This window comes from Stigmatopora nigra, chromosome 17 (assembly GCF_051989575.1).
Source record: "Stigmatopora nigra isolate UIUO_SnigA chromosome 17, RoL_Snig_1.1, whole genome shotgun sequence".
Lineage (NCBI taxonomy): Eukaryota > Metazoa > Chordata > Actinopteri > Syngnathiformes > Syngnathidae > Stigmatopora > Stigmatopora nigra.
In genome coordinates, this window is record NC_135524.1 from 10,701,406 (window position 1) to 10,719,227 (window position 17,822).

Here is a 17,822-nt window from a genome sequence, read left to right on the forward strand (position 1 = left end):
GTGGAATCACTGGCGCAGTTTGTCTTGGAACACCTAGATTCAGACCCTGTCCTTTCAGGTTCAAAGTAGGTAAAGTTAGCAAAGGCAATATTAGTGGATAATTGGCTTATCTTTTACCGCTTTCATAACAGGATAGACACCGTTTCATTAATTTTTTGCTTTGTTTTTTCTACTGGAATGACTCGCCAGACTGGCTTCCTCCATATGCAAATTGCTTACCTCTCACCAAAGAAAGTAGAACGTCTACTTGATTCAAAGACAATGGAATGATTCAAACTAAATTGTGCAAACGAAAAAATAGGAAAAATACTAAAGATACACTGGGCTCGATTCTTCACAGGTGTGCAAAACCTCTCCAGCCAGGCACAGAAAAACCGTTCTCTTGTTCTCTGCAATAGTTCCAATAACATCAGTTGACATTCAGAAACGAAAAGGCTTCCGGTTGTTCCCCGGGTGTTTACACGCATTGGCGTGGCTCACATTTACTCCACATGGATCCGACCTGAACTATTAGCTTTTCCCTTCGATTGTTCCACATCCATCCATTTTTCCACTTTCGTCTTTTATTTTGATCTGCCCGTGTGTGGATTAGCCACTGTGCTTATCCTTACACAAATAGATTACCAAAACACGCACAATAACAACCTCGCCCAAGCAAGTAGGCCCCTCTGTTTGTCTCTAAAACTTTCATAATCACTTTTTTTCAATAGTTCAACAAAAAAATCTAGTTCACTTTCTACCCTTTATCCTCTTCAACATCTCACAGAGAAAACAATTTACAGTTAATTTCAGAAATTAATTTCCAGGCCAATTTAGTTCCACGGAAATCAAATCAATTTAAATATATGTAAAAGTGTTAACAAAGGCAAAATGAAACTCAAGTCAGTTCTCGTATAGTTCAAAAGATGAGAAAAAGAAAAAAGGTAAGAAATTAATACATCACCAATCAGAATTCTGAAAAAAATCTAATAAGAAAACACTTAACTTAATCCTTGGAAAGTAGAGAGTATGGAGAGTGCTGTACTTTGTTAATGTTCATTCTTCAGCTCTTACGGAGCCTCTCCTTGGCTTTCCCAGTTGTGTGTTCAGGTGATTGTCATGTTGGAAGACCTAGCCACAACCCATCTTCAATGCTATGACTAGGGGAAGGATTTGGTTCCCTAAAATCTTACTATATTTGCTCCTGGCCATCCTCTCTTTACGACAGTAGAGTCGTCATGTCCTATTTGTAGAACCCTCCGCCCCTCAAAGCATGATGCTACCATCCCCATCCTTCACAATAGGAATGGCGTTCTTGGGATGGCACTCATCATTCTTCTTCCTACAAACACGTTTAGCGGAATTATGACCATGAAGTTCCATTTTTGTTGCATCTGACAACAAAAGTTTCTCACGTGACTCCTTTGTATTATTCTAAACGTCATTGACAAACTTCATTCTTAAGTAGAGGTACCACTGTACATACCTCACGGTTAAGTGTTAATGGCCTTTGTCTCCATAGCCCAGGCGCTGGAGCGGATGATGAGCCCAACGGGTCCGCTCCCCAATGTTCCGTCCGAATATTGCAGCAGCATCCCGCCCTTGCAGCAGGCACGGGCCGCCGACAATTTCACCATAGTGCCGCCCACCGTCACGGTTCCCGTATCGGCACTCAAACAGCCAAGCAGCGACGGTGTGCACCGGCTCCCCTATGCCCATTTGTGTTATTCACTACCGTCAAGCCTTCTCTTTACGTTGTAGGTGGCCTTCGGGAGAAAAAGCGAGTGTGGTTCGCTGATGGCATCCTGCCTAATGGGGAAGTGGCGGACACTGCCAAGCTGTCAGCGAGTTGCGTCAATGACACATCGTGGGAGGCTGAGGTCGGTAGAGGTCCACCGATATAGTATTTTCAAAAGCCATTTTAAAAATTGCAAAAATATATGACGTCTAGTGTCAATTTTGTAAGACAAAAATTAAGACCCCTGTACCTTACTTTACACTCATTATATAAATGCATGTACAGTGGTACCTCCAATTTAATATTGCTTAAAATGACAGATTTTTCAGGTTATGAAACACTTTATGTTCCAAGAATTGATAATGTGTCCAACATACTAAACATCAAAAAGAGGTGTGGCATATAAATATAGCAAGCAAATAAATGCTTCAACGCTTTCCGTAGACTCCACCTTCTGCAGCTATATGCACCTGCGAATGCGCTATGAGGAGCATCACGTGGCCATTTGACACCATGTGAATGACGAGAGATATTAAGCGAGTAAGAGATTTGAGCTAGAGGAAACCCTTCATCGATTGCATGTTTGAACTGACGTGCCTAAGGTTTTGTTTGGTTCTGTCTTGGGGTGTTATTTTACTGGCGTAATTTTTGCATACATGCATGCATTCCCATACATATTTTATACAAAACTGGTATATAATGGGTAATATTAAAGAACCATTTATGCAAATTCAATTTAAAATTTGCCTCAATGAAAAATCCAATTTACGAAAAAACCCTGGGACCAATTAATTTCAAAAGGTACCACTGTATTAGGATGGTTTTTGGTAGGATGGTTGTTCTCATACTCCGCCCGTAGTGATTATACAATATCTGGCTGGCTCTGCGATCTGCCTGTAGTGCGCCTGTTTTGTGGGTGGTCACTATCTTGCACCAGCTGGCTTTTGTCCGCCTACAGCGTCCTTATCTTGGTTCCATCATCAAGGAGACTGAGCATCTTGCCAGCGAGGTGTTGAGAGATTGTCAACTTCATCCAGCTCTTCCCCAGCATGTCGAGGCCTCTCCCAATGGGAAATTCACAGAACACCAAATAGCCGTCAAGGAGCCATCTAATTAGATGCCCGAGCCACTTCGTCTGGTTCCTCTCGATTAGGAGGAGTAGCGACCCTACTCTGAGGCCCAATCGGGTGATCAAGATTCTCAGCTTATCTCTAAGAGAGAGCCCGGACACCATGCGTAGGAGACTACCGTATTTAATTGCAGATAGCTGCATTTCTCAGAGAAATGAGAAATGATGACTGAATCGAGGGAATTGCTCAAATGCACATAAAAAGACAATATACACGAAACCGTAAGATGACCACGCAATAACACTAGAACATGATGACACCATGACGCAAGACAATGCAGCCAATACGGTCATTTATTTAAAAATTGAGAAATGATAGATAAAACGCTAAACAAAATGTATTTTGACAAAAAAAAATATTTTGCATAAAATGTGAAAAACTGCACAGTCCCTGTCACTGCTCGCTCAGGGCGTCACCATCTTACAGGGTGCTGCTGTCTTACCTAGTTAAACGTGCTCTGACTAGCCAGACGCGAATAGCCTTGATTTTGAAAGAAGACAAAATTCCCCTTTGATTTTTATTTGTTTTATATCTTGTCCGAAAGTTGGAGTAATATGAATCATCGAAAGAACTGAGATATTTTGACATTAGAAGCAATATTGCTGCCACAACATCTTAAACTGTCATTAGAAAGCGTCAGGTTTTCATCAACAGATTTTCAAATTGAACAATGTGATATTTTGCAGGCATAATAACATCATTATGATATTGACCTTAATAATGTTTTTGATTCGTACAGAAAATACCACGTGTGAGGATTTTTCTTAAGATATGCATATTCTCTACCTCTCAGTCTGCAGAAGTTGCCCATCTCGTGGAAGACTTCCTGTGTGTGGTTCAACATAAGTTGTTCTGTTCTCAGCATTTTTTGTTAATCTTTCGTGGGACTGGGATTTTGATTCTTTTTTTAAAGTACATACTATATCGGTCGATATTAAATGACTGGCTCCGCTCGAATGCGACTGCCACTGAAGTGGTTTCCCCGCATCATCAGCCAAGCTCGGGTCCAGAGCTCCTGGTGTCCGAGGAGGAGATCGCCCGGTCCCCGCGCAGTCCCTGGGATTACGCTTTGCTGGCACGGTTGGGTCCCACCATTAGGAGGGCCGCCAGTCTGCTGCCGGACGATGAGAACCGACTTCCTCCTCTGCTTGTCAGCGCCGGAGAGGATTTGATGGCTGGTCTGTCTCTTTGCCTTATTTCTCCAAAACAAACTCGCTGGAATTTCAGGTAGGACTTTTTTTCCCCCATAGAGATATTGGTGGAGGAAAGCCCGGCACCTTGTCAGATTCGATGTCTCTTGGAGGAGGGGGGTGTGCGCCCATTGACGTTTGTCCTCAATGCCAACCTCGTTATCAACGTCAACATGGTTACGTGTGAGTAGAGCGGCCCCGTCAAATACTCAAATTTATATAATATCAAGTTTACTTCATTAATCAAGGACCACATGGGAAGAGTTTGGAACCTATATAACCTAAACGTATAGAAATGTTAACAAAGGGGACGGTAACATCTTTATTTAGCCTTTTTTGGTCAAAACACAATAAGAAAAACATTGTTTTGTACGTCGCCAATTTTTCTTCTTCACCATAACAGTTCCCACATACATCCTTCCTTCCTTCCACCTATTATACATCCTCCTCCACCCTGGCACAGATATATTCAACTTCATCCACAGTTGCTTTCTTCTGACTGGTTAAATCTTCTTTGGTGTGTCTTTGTTCTTTGATACTGTCGGGTTTAAAAACATGTGCATTCAATAATTTCGGATCAGAAGAAGCACGCGGAGTCAGTCTTGATGAGATTCACTAGACTTCAGCTGAAGGAGGGGTCAGTGTAGCCAGCGCTGGGAGATGTCCACCCCCCAGGCTGACCAGTTCGAATCCCTACCTACCTCCAACAGTTAAGCTAGTTTTATTAACAAAGGGTCATGTGACCTAGGTACAAACTTTAGGCGGGAAGAGGTGAACAAAGAAATGGGCGTGTCTTGGTATATGATGCGCCCCTAACTCATAGCTGTCATGATGGAAATTTCCACTAGGCTCTGCAAAATTTTATCCTAGTGATTATACTGAATAAAAGTAAATAATATATTTTATACTCCACAGGTACTAGGTGGCACACAAACCATATGGTTCATTTACATCTTCCTCTAACTTCTCTAATTAAAATGTATGCACTAGCTGTATTAAAAGTACTGCTTCATTTGTTTACTTCTGTAGCATTATCAAGCTTGCATTTGATTGGTAAGCCTCGTATGCCAAACTTTTGCATTTTGTGAATTAGACTACCTCACCTCATCTCATCTTCTGCTTATCCGAAGTCAGGTCGGGCGGGCAGCAGCTTCAGCAGGGAAACCCAGACTTCCCTCTCCCCAGCCACTTCTTCCCAGCTCTTCCGGGAGACAGTCTCCTCACTGTGTCCGAGGTCAGCCCCGTGGCCTCCTTCCAGTGGGACGTGCCCGTATCCTGGTCAGATGCCCGAGCCAACTCATCTGGCTCCTCTCAGTCCGGAGGAGCAGGGGCTCTACTCCAAGCCCCTCCCGAATGACCGAGCTTGTCACCTTATCTCTAAGGGAGAGTCCGGACATCCTGCGGAAGAAAATCATTTCAGTCGCTTGATCTCGTTCTTTCGGTCACGACCCAAAGCACGTGACCATAGATGAGGATGGGAACGTAGATCGACCGGTAAATAGAGATCGTCGCCTTTTGGCTCAGCTCCATCTTCAACGCGGCGGACAGGTACAGAGTCCGCAACACTGCAGATGCCACCTCGATCTACCTGTCAATCTCACGCTGCATTCTTCCCTCACTTGTAAACAAGACACCAGGATACTTAAACTCCACCTGGGTAAGGACCTGATCCCTGACATGGAAGAAATGCCACCTTTTGCCGACTGAGGATCATGGTATCAGATTTGGAAGTGCTGATTTTCATCCCGACTGCCTCACACTCGTTTGCGAATCATTCCAGCAAGAATTGGAGATCACCTGCCTGATGAAGCCAACAGAACCACATCATCTAAGAAAAAGCAGGGATGCAATACTGAGGCCACCAAACCGGACCCCTCCACGCCATGGCTGCGCAAATATTCCGTCCATAAAAGTGATGAACAGAATTGGTGACATAAGGCAGCTCTGGCGAGGCCAACCCGGACTGGAAACGGATCCGAATTAATGCGCAAGACAAAAACCACACTGCTCCTCCTGAATCAGAGATTCGACCTACCCGCGGATCTTCCGCTCCAGTCCTCAGAATAGACCTTCCCGGGAGGCTGAAGAGTGTGATTGCCCGGTAATTGGAACACACCCTCTGTCCCCCCTTTTTTTTTTACAACGGGGAACCACCACCCCGATCTGCCAATCCAGAGGCACTGTCCCTGATGTCCGCATGATGTTGAAAAGGTGTCAACCGGGACAGCCCCACAGCATCCAGAGTTCCCCAGCTCTGCTTCCTCATGGGAAGGCGGATCGGTGCAGTTGAGGTCTTCAAAGTATTCGGCCCACCGATTCACAACATCCCGAGTCAAGGTCAGCAGTGGCCTATCCCACTATACACTGTGTTGACAGTGCACTGCTTCCCCCTTCAGAGACGCCAGATAGTGGGCCAAAATTTTCTTGAAGCCACCTGGAAGATGTTCTCCATGGCCTCACCGAACTCCTCCCATGCCTAGGTTCTTGCCTCAGACACGACCAGAGCTGCGTGGCACTTGGCCACTGTCTACCCGTCAGCTGCCTCTGGAGTCCCATGGGCCAAAAGGGCCCGGTAGGACTGTTTTTTCAGCCTGACGGCATCCCTTACCGCTGGTGTCCAGCAGGTGCTGGGATTGCTGCCACAAGCATGGTCCAATCAATGTCCCATGTCTCTTCCCGGACATGAGAGAAGCTTTGTCGGGGGTGGGAATTGAAACTCCTTCTGTCAGAGGACTCCTCCAGGCATTCCCAACAGACCCTCACAAAACGTTTGGGTCGCCCTGGCCGCACTGACATCTGCCCCACCATCAGAGCCAACTCACCACTAGATGGTGATCAGTTGACAGCTCCGCCCCCTCTTTACCCAAGTGTTCAAGAAATTCGGCCACAGGCCCGAAGACACAACCACAAAGTCGATCATCGCACTCCAGCCTAGGGTGTCCTGGTGGCAAGTGCACATTTGGCCACCCTTATGCTTGAACATGGTGTTCATTATTGTCAATCCACGACAAGCGCAGAAATCCAACTATAACACCACTCAGGTTTCAATCAGGGGGCCGTTCTTTCCAATCAACCCACCAGGTCTCACTCTCATTGCCCACGTGAGCATTGAAGTCCCTTAGCAGAATGAGGGAGTCCCCCAAAAATGATGGCTACTCTTAACTGCTGTTTAGTGCATACACACAAATAACAGTTAGATTTCGTCTCCCCACCCACCCGAAGATGGTGGGATGCTACCATCTCGTCAACCTGAGTAAAACCCAAGATACAGTCCCTGCGCCCGGGAGCAACAAGTATGCCCACACCCTCTCGGTGCTTCTCACCGCGGGCAACTCCAGAGCGGAAAGTGTCCAGCCACCCTCGAGAGGGAGGAGTGCTACCAGAACCCAAGCTGTGCGTAGAGGTGAGCCCGACTATATCGAGTTGGAATTTCTCAACCTCACGCACTAGCTCAGGCTCTTTCCCAACCAAACATGTGACATTCCACTTCCCATGAGCCAGTTTCTGCAGCCGGGATCAGACTGCCAAAGATCCCCCCTTTGGCTGCCGCCCAACTATCGGCGCACCCAACCCTTTGGCCCCTCTCACAGGTGAAGAGCCCACGTGAGGGGTAACCTACATCACCTCTTCAGGCTGTGCCCGATTGGCCCCCATGGCTGTAGGCCCGGCCACCAGGTGCTCGCCGTCAGGGCGAGGGATGACGTCCAATAATGTTACAAATCATAATAGGCCTTCTGAGACATTCTTTGTCTGGTCCTACACCTCAAATCAGTTTGCCATGGGTTACCCACTTGCGACTTGGGACTTACGAGAGGATAGCCAGAACAGGGACTTGCGAGAGGCTAACCAAAACAGGGACTTTCGAGATGCTAGCCAGAACAGGGACTTGCGAGAGGCTAGCCAGAACAAAGACTTACGAGATTGACTTTTAAAATTTGACAGACTGGCCGTGTCAACACAATACAATATAGGTAAAAAACTGCATTCATTAACATTACATATGAAACAAACTGAAAAATGCCTTAAAGTATTAACGTCACCCATTTCAGCCAGTGCATCAAATTCTGGTGCTAATCCTTCATTACTCATCTGCCATCTGTTGGGTGCTCTGTTGGTGATTATCACACTAAAAGTCTGGTCACATACATATGTAGAGTCAAATAACGCCAGAATCCTCTGTGGCATCCTGGGTGTTTGGAAATTTGGCTGCACTTAATGCACTCAATGTTCCCAGCAAAAAAACTCATCCAGTTTCAGGGATTTGAACTTGTCCTTTAACGCTGTCACATTGGAGATCAATCCATTCCAACTACAACTCCTGTGGAAGTTGCGAGAAGGGACATGACACCAGCTGAGTTCTAGTGATGTGTGCCAATAAGAACAATATTTTAATTACTTCTAGTGATGTGTGCCGATAAGAACAATATTTTAATTTTAAATAATTTCCCATTATTTTAGGAAATATGCATTCAAAATGATTGCTGAGAATCTTAATTCAATGATTAATCTCAATGTTTTCTATGCTGGTGTAAATTTTCTGGAGTTGGATTCCTGGATTTACAATTTCATTACAGTGCTTACTGTTATAACTACTTTTTTTCTTCGGTCACATACTGTTCTTCGTGTGTTTAGCTGTGAATAAATGCCCATGTTATTCTAAATCAGTGCTTCTCAAATAGTGGGGCGCGCCCCCCTGGGGGGGCGTGGTGCGATACCTGGGGGGAGGGGGGGGGGCGCGTGTAACCCTGGGGAACAGGATTTTATTTGGCCGTACTAGTATAAAGTGTAATTGCGCATCCACTACAGTAGCTGGCAGTAGCACTCCCATTTATTTTTTATTTCAGGCGTTGATGCACTTAAAATCTTTTCTGTTGCAGACTTAAAACAAGATTTAATAAAGTTATTCTTTGTAAGTTTGACTATATTTCTTTCTTTTTTTTCCTTTTCTTTAATGTTAATAAGGATAAAATGTTGTACTTTTAACAATTTTATAAAATGATTTTATTTATAGTCACGGTGGGAAGTGTGGGGGGGCGCGAATAGTTTTCTTCTTGCTCGGGGGGGCCTAACAGAAAATAATTGAGAAGCACTGTTCTAAATGAATGTTGTTATCTGTAAGGACCGTAAATGGCCCGCCGGCTGAGGTTGAAAAACTTGTACACACACACGACCGGGGGCCGGGCGAGCACGTCGGCGCAACGTCCGGGGGTTGGCGAGCTTGTCGGCGCAACGTCCATTGGCTGGCTTTCCGGTCGGCTAACTATCCGTTCGGCTAACTCCGATTGGCCAAACGCCCCCTCAGCGAACTGTTCCTCGGCCAGACGTCCGTCGGCTAAACGTCTTTAAGCGAATCTTCCGAGTACCGTCTGATGGTTTTGAAGGCGCTGCCATTTGCTTTCATTTCATGCACAAACTTATTCCCCGTGTAGCTTCACATTCAGCTCGTTTATTTGTCTCAGTAGGTCCACAGTAAAAGCTAAATTAGAAAGCATAAACTGTTTCATTCAGTTCAGGAAGTTTGTCAGTATTCTCAAGAGGCTCCAAAAATGGAACAATCTCCTGTTTGAGCTCCCGCACATGTCGACACTCTTGTCCCAAACTTAACCAGCGGACATTACAATGATAAAGTAAGTCAGTGTGATCCTCGAATGAAGTTAATGAGTTTCACAACTGGCTTCACTACGTGGTCAAGCTGCATCATGGATTTACACAGCGCTTCCTGGTGACTAACGCAGTGTAGAAAAATTACCTCCTACTCAGGCGTGTCGTTTTTCACCCTGGTCTGAATTTTTTTGAGCATCCTGATGTTTTTTCCTGTCAGGTTTGGTGATTCATCTCTGGTAACGTTGGCGAGCATACTCCAAGGTAACTTATCCCTCTGTATGACAGCTAACTTGCTGTGAAATAAATCTACTCCGTGTCCTTTCGGGCATTCTATTTCCAAAAACTCCTCAGTTATCTTGAAGTTCTCATTAATCCCTTCTCTAATCTCATTTTCTGAACCGCTTTATTCTCATTAGGGTTGCGGGGGGTGCTGGAGCCTATCCCAGCTGTGGTCCTGTGCGGGGGACACCCTGAATCAATGGAGCCGATTGCAAGCCACCCACACATGCTCACACCTATACATCGGGGCAATTTAGAGTGTCCAATCCTGCCATGGATGTCTTTGAAATGTGGGAGGAAACCCACAAAGGCCCAGGGAGAACATGCAACCTCCTCACAGATGGACCAACTTGGCCTCGAACTCAGGACCCCAGACCAGTAATATCGACGCGCAAACCACTCGTTCCACCGGGCCGCTCTCATTAATCCCTCTAATAAAAATTAAAACCTAAGCGGTGTTCTTTCTATCATTGCTTGCGTCCAGTGCCAAGGAATATAATCTAAGTATTTTCTCGCATTTAAGCCACCTCCGCGTAAAAAAACGCACCCTTAAAATGGCTTTAAAATCATTGAATTTTACAATTTAACGTATTTATACCGTATTTATTACCATATTTGTGGTTATAACATGGAGTAAAAATGTTACTTTGAAAGGAATATCTTAAGAAAAATCTGATGTGGTATTTCTGATAATCTATGAATCCAAAGGCTTGTATGCTGGATTGCACATTATTTGGGTCAATATCATCTCATTTCATTTTCTAAACCACCTTATCCTCACTGGATTTGGTAGTATTTGGTAACCTATAAACAAGCAAGATTTCTGGCTTTCAAAAAGGTCTAACAAGGTTTCCACTCGTCAGCCTTATTAATAGCGTCTGTTTTAACTCATCATCGGTATAAAAGACACCCGTCCGCAACCTCAGTCTCCCACACTCCAAACTCCACTATGGCAAGACCAAAGAGCTGTCGAAGGAGACCAGAAACAAAATTGTAGATCTGCACCAGGCTGGGAAGACTGCAATAGGTAAAAGCTTGGTGTAAAGAAAGCAACTGTGAGAGCAATCATTAGAAAATGGAAGACATACAAGACCACTGATAATCTCCCTCGATTTGGGGCTAAATGCAAGATAACAAGAATTGTGAGCCTAGTGTGCCGCCAAGGACTCAAATCCTACACTGTCAGATGTATCTCCCTGCTGAAGCCAGTACATATGCAGGCCCGTCTGCGTTTTGCTTGAGAATCTTTAAATGATCCAGAAAAGGATTGGGAAAATGTGTTATGGTCATATGCAACCAAACTGGATCATATTGGTAGAAACAGGTTCTTGTGTTTGGAGGAGAAATAATACTGAATTGCAGTCGAAGAACACCATACCCACCATGAAACATGGGGTTGGAAACATCATGCTTTGGGGCTGTTTTTCTGCAAAGGGACCAGGACGACTGATCTGTGTAAAGGAAAGAATGAATGGGGCCATTTATCGAGAGATTTTGACTGAACATCTCACCCAACAGCAAGGACATTGCAGTTGAGATGTGGCATGACACATCCAGGGCAACAAAGGAGTAGCTTCGAGAGAAGCGTTTCAAGGTCCTGAAGTAGCCTAGCCAGTGTCCAGATCTCAACCTCAGAGAAAATCTGTGGAAGGATTTGAAAGTCTGTGTTGCTCAACGACAGCTCCAAAACATCATTGCACGGCAGATTTGCATGGAGGAATGGGGCAGAATTACAGCAACTGTGTGAAAAGCTTGTGAAGAGTCACAGAAAACGTTTGGCCTCCGTTATGGCCAAAAAAGGTTCATAACAAAGCGTCGGCGGTCTTTTGATCCCTTTTGGTCGCCTGTCAAATGGTGACATTTTACTGTTGAAACCAGCTCTCAAAATTATATTCATGGGAGTGAGTTTAATATCTAAGTGTTAGGTTCATTAATAATTACCCTCGTTCGTAATTATCAATAACTGCAGGCAGACATCTTATTCAATTATTGACATTTAATTAAATAGAATGGATCACGGATAAAAACCTCAGAGGGGAGATTCAACAAGCCAGGGTTTCCCCTACAACTTCGGAACATCTCTTCGAATAGACATTTTCGTACGACTCTTATTGCCATGAATCAAAACAATTCACAGAGTTGTTGATCACTCATCAGTATGAGTAAAAACAACATCTGGAACTACAATAACAATCAAAGTTTTTTACCAATAACAAGGCAGGAGACTAGACCTAACAACATTTGGATTAGAACAATTATGCCTTCCCTTGACCTAAGAATCATATAACAATTACATAAAGAAAAACCCGAGGTATAGCCACTATGTTGTAAATAACAGAAGCAACATTCTTGTCATTGGCCAAATGACCCTGGCCTCGTTACAAAAGGGACCACCGAATCTCGAAGACCCAGATTGGGTGAATTGTTTGTATAAACATCCTGGAACAGGCAGTCCAGGTTAGAGATGACTTGGCGGTTATTGGTGACCTTGCAACACTTTGAGAATAATAAGAGAATGATTTAACAAAGAAATGAATTTATACAACTATATGTATAATAGTAATACAGAATAAACCCAACAGTCCCCCATTTTTATAATATGTATGTTGAAAAAAAAAATGAAAAATCAGATATAGGCATTGTCGTCATCATTGACTTGACAAAAAGCCTAGTAGTCATCATACCCTCAGCAGCGTATGACGAAATTGTATAGTGCTTCTCCACAAGTTCGTCTTCCCAGGCCAGACACATTTATGACATTTATTTATGACATATTCATGCTTGTTAGCTCTCCGCCTTGAGCGCCATTTTCCGGCGACTACAAGTTGCCTCACCGATGCCAACAAGAATAAGATGGATCACTTACCTCTCAGTCTTTATACTTACCCTCCCTCAGTCATCCTGTGGAAGGTAGATCTGCATGTTATTAATCATTTCTTAGTAATCACAAAATGGTAATGTCGGGTGACTGTGATTTTTCCCGCCTACTCCATACTCCCATGGCTGGTCTGAAAGAGAAAGAACATAATCATATTCGTCCAATTGGTCCTCGGATTTACCATACTCCTGGACCTCACTGCTTTCCCCAAACCGTCCCATAAGATACAACTCATGTACTTTAGAATTTGTAGGGGCAATTGCAGTAGTTATAAGTCGGCTTAGCTAGGAGCGCAAACGGGATAATACAGCACCCACACAATGTTAGGATAGCGGTAATTGTGCCTATAGTCACCACGAAGGATGTAGCCAAATTTTTATTTTTTCCAAAGGTCTTATCCCACCAATCTGACAATGCGGACGTATCTACTCCAGAATGCTCTTGCATATTGCGGTTCAGTGTCTGCAGGCCAGTAATGGCCCTGGTGAGAGATCCACTGGGTGACGTGTTGTTCGGTATGAAGGTGCAACATTGTTTTCCAAACATTGCACACACGCCCCCTGTTTCAGCAAGGATCATATCCACCGCTATGCGATCCTGGAACGCCATCAGACTGGTAGCTGCCAGTTGCTCCTTTATGGCCACAAATCCCTGTTTAGTATAATTTCCAAGTTTTTGGACATTGTAATGTAAGTAATTGATTCTATCCACATTTTTGTTTGGGGTGATTAGAAGGAAGATAGACTCCCAACCTGCTGCGTTCTGATTAGCCAGCTTATACTCATCTGGTACGCCCCGGGGGATGACAATCGCATCAATGTATGTTGGATCTCCTTCCCTCCATGCCTCTCGACGATGTCGGGAGGGTCGACCGTTCAGCACCTCCGAATTCTGAGCCGCCAATTGTATCTCCTCCACTGTAGATGGAAAAACAGACACCGGTAAGAGCAGTGAGACCAAAGTACCTAGTCCTGCCGCGTTTCAGCAGGAGTCGTATAATTTATCTACTACCCCACCACCATAGGCCAGAACGTGGTATCAGGGGTGTAGTTTGTTTTATAACACCGGTACACCACGTCTCATTTATCGCCCCCAGCTTTAGACCATGCCCTGTAAGGTTTAAGCAGGTAAAATGATTAAACTGGAAAAATTGACTTCCTATTTACTGCGTAACAGGATAAACACTGTTTCAATATTTTCTCTGTACAAGTAGGACACGTTTTTTATTTGTAAAAACACTTTTCCCCAAAATAATGGTAATTGAGGGAGTTGTTAGATCGTATTTCCCTTGTCTGGTAGTTTGTTCTAATCCTTTGTAAGATGGTTTAGTCTCAATTGATACCATATGAAACGTCAAACCCAATATAAAAGAGTTCCCTATAGTTTTATGGTATTGCTTGCTGAGCAATAATCTTTTCAATCAATATTGGTGTTTCCCGTATCTTATTAAGTCAGAAAGTGTATCTTGCCCATCCCCTCAATGTTTCAATTGAGACCACCCTTTTACCAAAGTAGCTCCACATAGTGCTTGCCTTCTTTACACTCCATTAACAGTACCCAATTATCCACCGTTTGGGAAATCCCTGTTTCAGAAATAAATTTCACAGGTTAATATGTCAGTCCAAGCTTTCCAATCTTGACCAATTTCTGCAACAAGGCTTTTCCCAATCTCCCATTTTTTTGCTGTTAATGTACCACACATATTTCCCACCATAGATTGATCCCTTGTATGGCAACCGGGACGTCGCCGAGTCCAAATATATATTTTCAATCTCGAATGCATGTCTGGAAATTTGATTTGGTAGGTAATGTTAATCAAATGTAAATGTGAATGTTTCTCGGTTTACCCTCCGGGGGAATGTTGGGTTTATTCTCCCGTAAGAAGGTTTATCCTCAATTGAAACGCCTCCGCCTTTCTCTCCAACTGGAGAAAACAACCCTACTGTGGAAAGGAATAGAATCACAATCATCATTAATCTCATTGCCCCAAAAGCAATAATTGTTTTCAACATGACTTTTTGTCTTTGTTTCGTGAGTTTTCCTTTTGAAACGTTTCAATTTAGACTACCTTCTTACTGTGGGAAAGGTGCATCCGTGTCCCCCTTTCAGCAACATGGACCCTCCCAGTTTGAGTTGCTCCGATGTTTCTTCTTTTATGCTGCGTATCAGCATCCAGTCTTCAAGAATCACCGTCGCTTCGTCCGTTTCCTGTTTGAGAAGCAAAATCTCCCTCTGATAGTCTAAATTTGGTGTTTTTTTTTCTCTACTAGATTTGCCTCATCATCCAATTTTCATTGTGTAGTGAATAATAGCAATTTGTAAGGTCTACCAAACAGGACTTCATATAAGGTCCGCCAATTGTGGATGGTAGGCAATTATTATATTAACAAAATGAGTCCCCTTATCACTATAGATAGTTTCTGGAATTCCATATCGTGGAATGATATCTTACTTAATTCAATAAAATCTATATGTATCTTTTGAAATGGATATGTAGGTATGCATATAGATTTAAACCAGTGGTTTTCAAAGTGGGCGGTACCGCCCCCCGGGGGGTGGTGTGAACTTTCAGGGGGGCGCTGACGAATAAACAGGCGAATGGGGGGCGTTGAAATAGTGAAGGGGGCGATGGAGCAATTACAGTAAAATGTGACGTTGGTGTTTGTAGAAAGACCGGAAAAATTGATTGTCTGTAATAAAAAGTCGACAAAAAACAAGCTTTATTGAAACAAGAAACGTTGTCTGCTCGAGCGCTCACGAGCAGCGCGCATATACCGTATATCACTAATTGTCGCGAGTTTATCGTCGATGCAGGCGACTGGGGAAACCACCACCATCCAGTCAGCCGCAGAGGAGCACACAATAGCGCGCCGGCAACGCTTAACCACAGACGTATGCGCACACCGACCGGCTTAATGCATCAGCTATCAATTTTTATGATTCGAGGTGAACTGCGCATTGGTCTATTAAAAGAAACGAAATTAGCGAATAATATCTGAGGCGCCTGTCTTCTATTTATTTAAGCTTCTCTCCACATGCAAGTCAGTTTTTATTGAAGAATAAATGATAACCATTTTTGTTTATTAAAATTGTTTTTTTTAGTCTTCAAACTGTTTGTGATTGAAGAATCAACCAATTCTTGTGACATTTAGCAATATAGTCGTTCTAGCGTTCGTTGGAAAGGGGTAAAGAGGGGGGCGTTGGCATTTTGGCCCGGCGGTGAAGGGGGCGGTGGCCAAAAAAGTTTGAAAATCACTGATTTAAACCATAAGCCTTGTAGTGCCGTTGTAGCAAGGCCACCTCCCCCTTGTCGAGACATAGGACTTCCCTTGACTCAAGCCCAAATTATTTTCGACGTTGATCTTTTATTGATAGATTATGTCTCGGTGGCCTGCCAATCAAAAAAACACAAAAAGACAAACTATCATTCACGCTCACACTCATAAGCAGAAGAATTTAGTGTGTTCAACCAGTCTAGCATCCATAATTTCATTTTGTGGGAGTAAACTGGAGTACTCGGAGAAAATCCACAAATTCTCGAGGACGCCAGGAATACCCCACATTCCGGAAGGTCTGGATCCACCCCACATTCATTAGTAGATCATTGAAGACACACACATCACTAGCATTTTAACCGTTAGTAAAAAATTTACCTTCATGTTTGACATAAGGTTATACCCTTTTTAATGCTACCAGTGTAGCTGTTTGCTCCCAGAATTGAGGTGGCAATAGTTTCACATGTAAGGTTTTTATTTTCGCAGCCGTCATGACCTAATGGCCCCCTATCAGATTTTTTTCTCGAAAATCCCAATTCCCTCTAATAGTATGCCAATCACCTTTTAACGCGGCCATCCAAATTTGTTTCCAGTCCATCCAGATGATAAGATAATCTCCCCCATTTGTAAGACAAATTCCTCCACGCCTATTTTATACAACATGACGCCTATGGCCTTTATCACGTCTACCTAAAGCGTCACTTGTTTCAAAACATGAAAGGCCCCACTAGAATTTGGGCATCCAGCGCCAAATAGAGCCTATTTACACATTTGTCTCGAATTTGTTTTAGATATGGGGTCCCCAATTTCCCAAAATATCCCAGAATTCATGCACCAACACATCCTGTCAAAACCCAAAGCGACTAATATAACCTGTTTCTAAGCCAGATTTTGGAATTTGGAGAATTTCTCCTTTCCCCCTTATCTAAGCTTGTTATTGCCACTCGTTATCACTGTAACATTCAGGCGTATTAACCCCATCGTTGCAATGCTATGAATTTCAAGTTAAAGTTCTCTTATTTTGCATGCCCTTAAAGCAGTGATTTTCAAACTTTTTTTGGCCACCGCCCCCTTCACCGCCGGGCCAAAATGCCAACGCCCCCCTCTTTACCCCTTTCCAACGAACGCTAGAACGACTATATTGCTAAATGTCACAAGAATTGGTTGATTCTTCAATCACAAACAGTTTGAAGACTAAAAAAAACAATTTTAATAAACAAAAATGGTTATCATTTATTCTTCACCTCGAATCATAAAAATTGATAGCTGATGCATTAAGCCGGTCGCTGTGCGCATACGTCTGTGGTTAAGCGTTGCCGGCGCGCTATTGTGTGCTCCTCTGCGGCTGACTGGATGGTGGTGGTTTCCCCAGTCGCCTGCATCGACGATAAACTCGCGACAATTAGTGATATACGGTATATGCGCGCTGCTCGTGAGCGCTCGAGCAGACAACGTTTCTTGTTTCAATAAAGCTTGTTTTTTTGTCGACTTTTTATTACAGACAATCAATTTTTCCGGTCTTTCTACAAACACCAACGTCACATTTTACTGTAATTGCTCCATCGCCCCCTTCACTATTTCAACGCCCCCCATTCGCCTGTTTATTCGTCAGCGCCCCCCTGAAAGTTCACACCACCCCCCGGGGGGCGGTACCGCCCACTTTGAAAACCACTGCCTTAAAGCAATAGAAAGCAACGTTATTTGGTTGTATCAATTGACCAATGCTTATCCAATCCATAATATCCTTAA

At 43.7% G+C, this 17,822-nt stretch overlaps 1 protein-coding gene across 8 annotated transcripts in view; it reads left to right on the forward strand.

Moving 5' to 3' along the window:
• Nucleotides 1–17,822, forward strand: part of zfyve16 (zinc finger, FYVE domain containing 16) — a 58,654-nt gene that overhangs the window by 13,358 nt on the left and 27,474 nt on the right. For 7 of the 8 annotated variants that reach the window (XR_013329313.1, XM_077736619.1, XM_077736623.1 and 4 more), the window contains 4 exons: nt 1,502–1,672; nt 1,741–1,859; nt 3,842–4,025; nt 4,098–4,220. Coding sequence is in view for 7 of the 8 variants with exons in the window: in XM_077736619.1 (XP_077592745.1) it covers nt 1,502–1,672; nt 1,741–1,859; nt 3,842–4,025; nt 4,098–4,220 (597 nt within the window). In the remaining variant the exon portion in view is untranslated. The remainder of the gene's footprint in view (nt 1–1,501; nt 1,673–1,740; nt 1,860–3,841; nt 4,026–4,097; nt 4,221–17,822) is intronic. The other variant, XM_077736624.1, reaches the window with a different exon arrangement.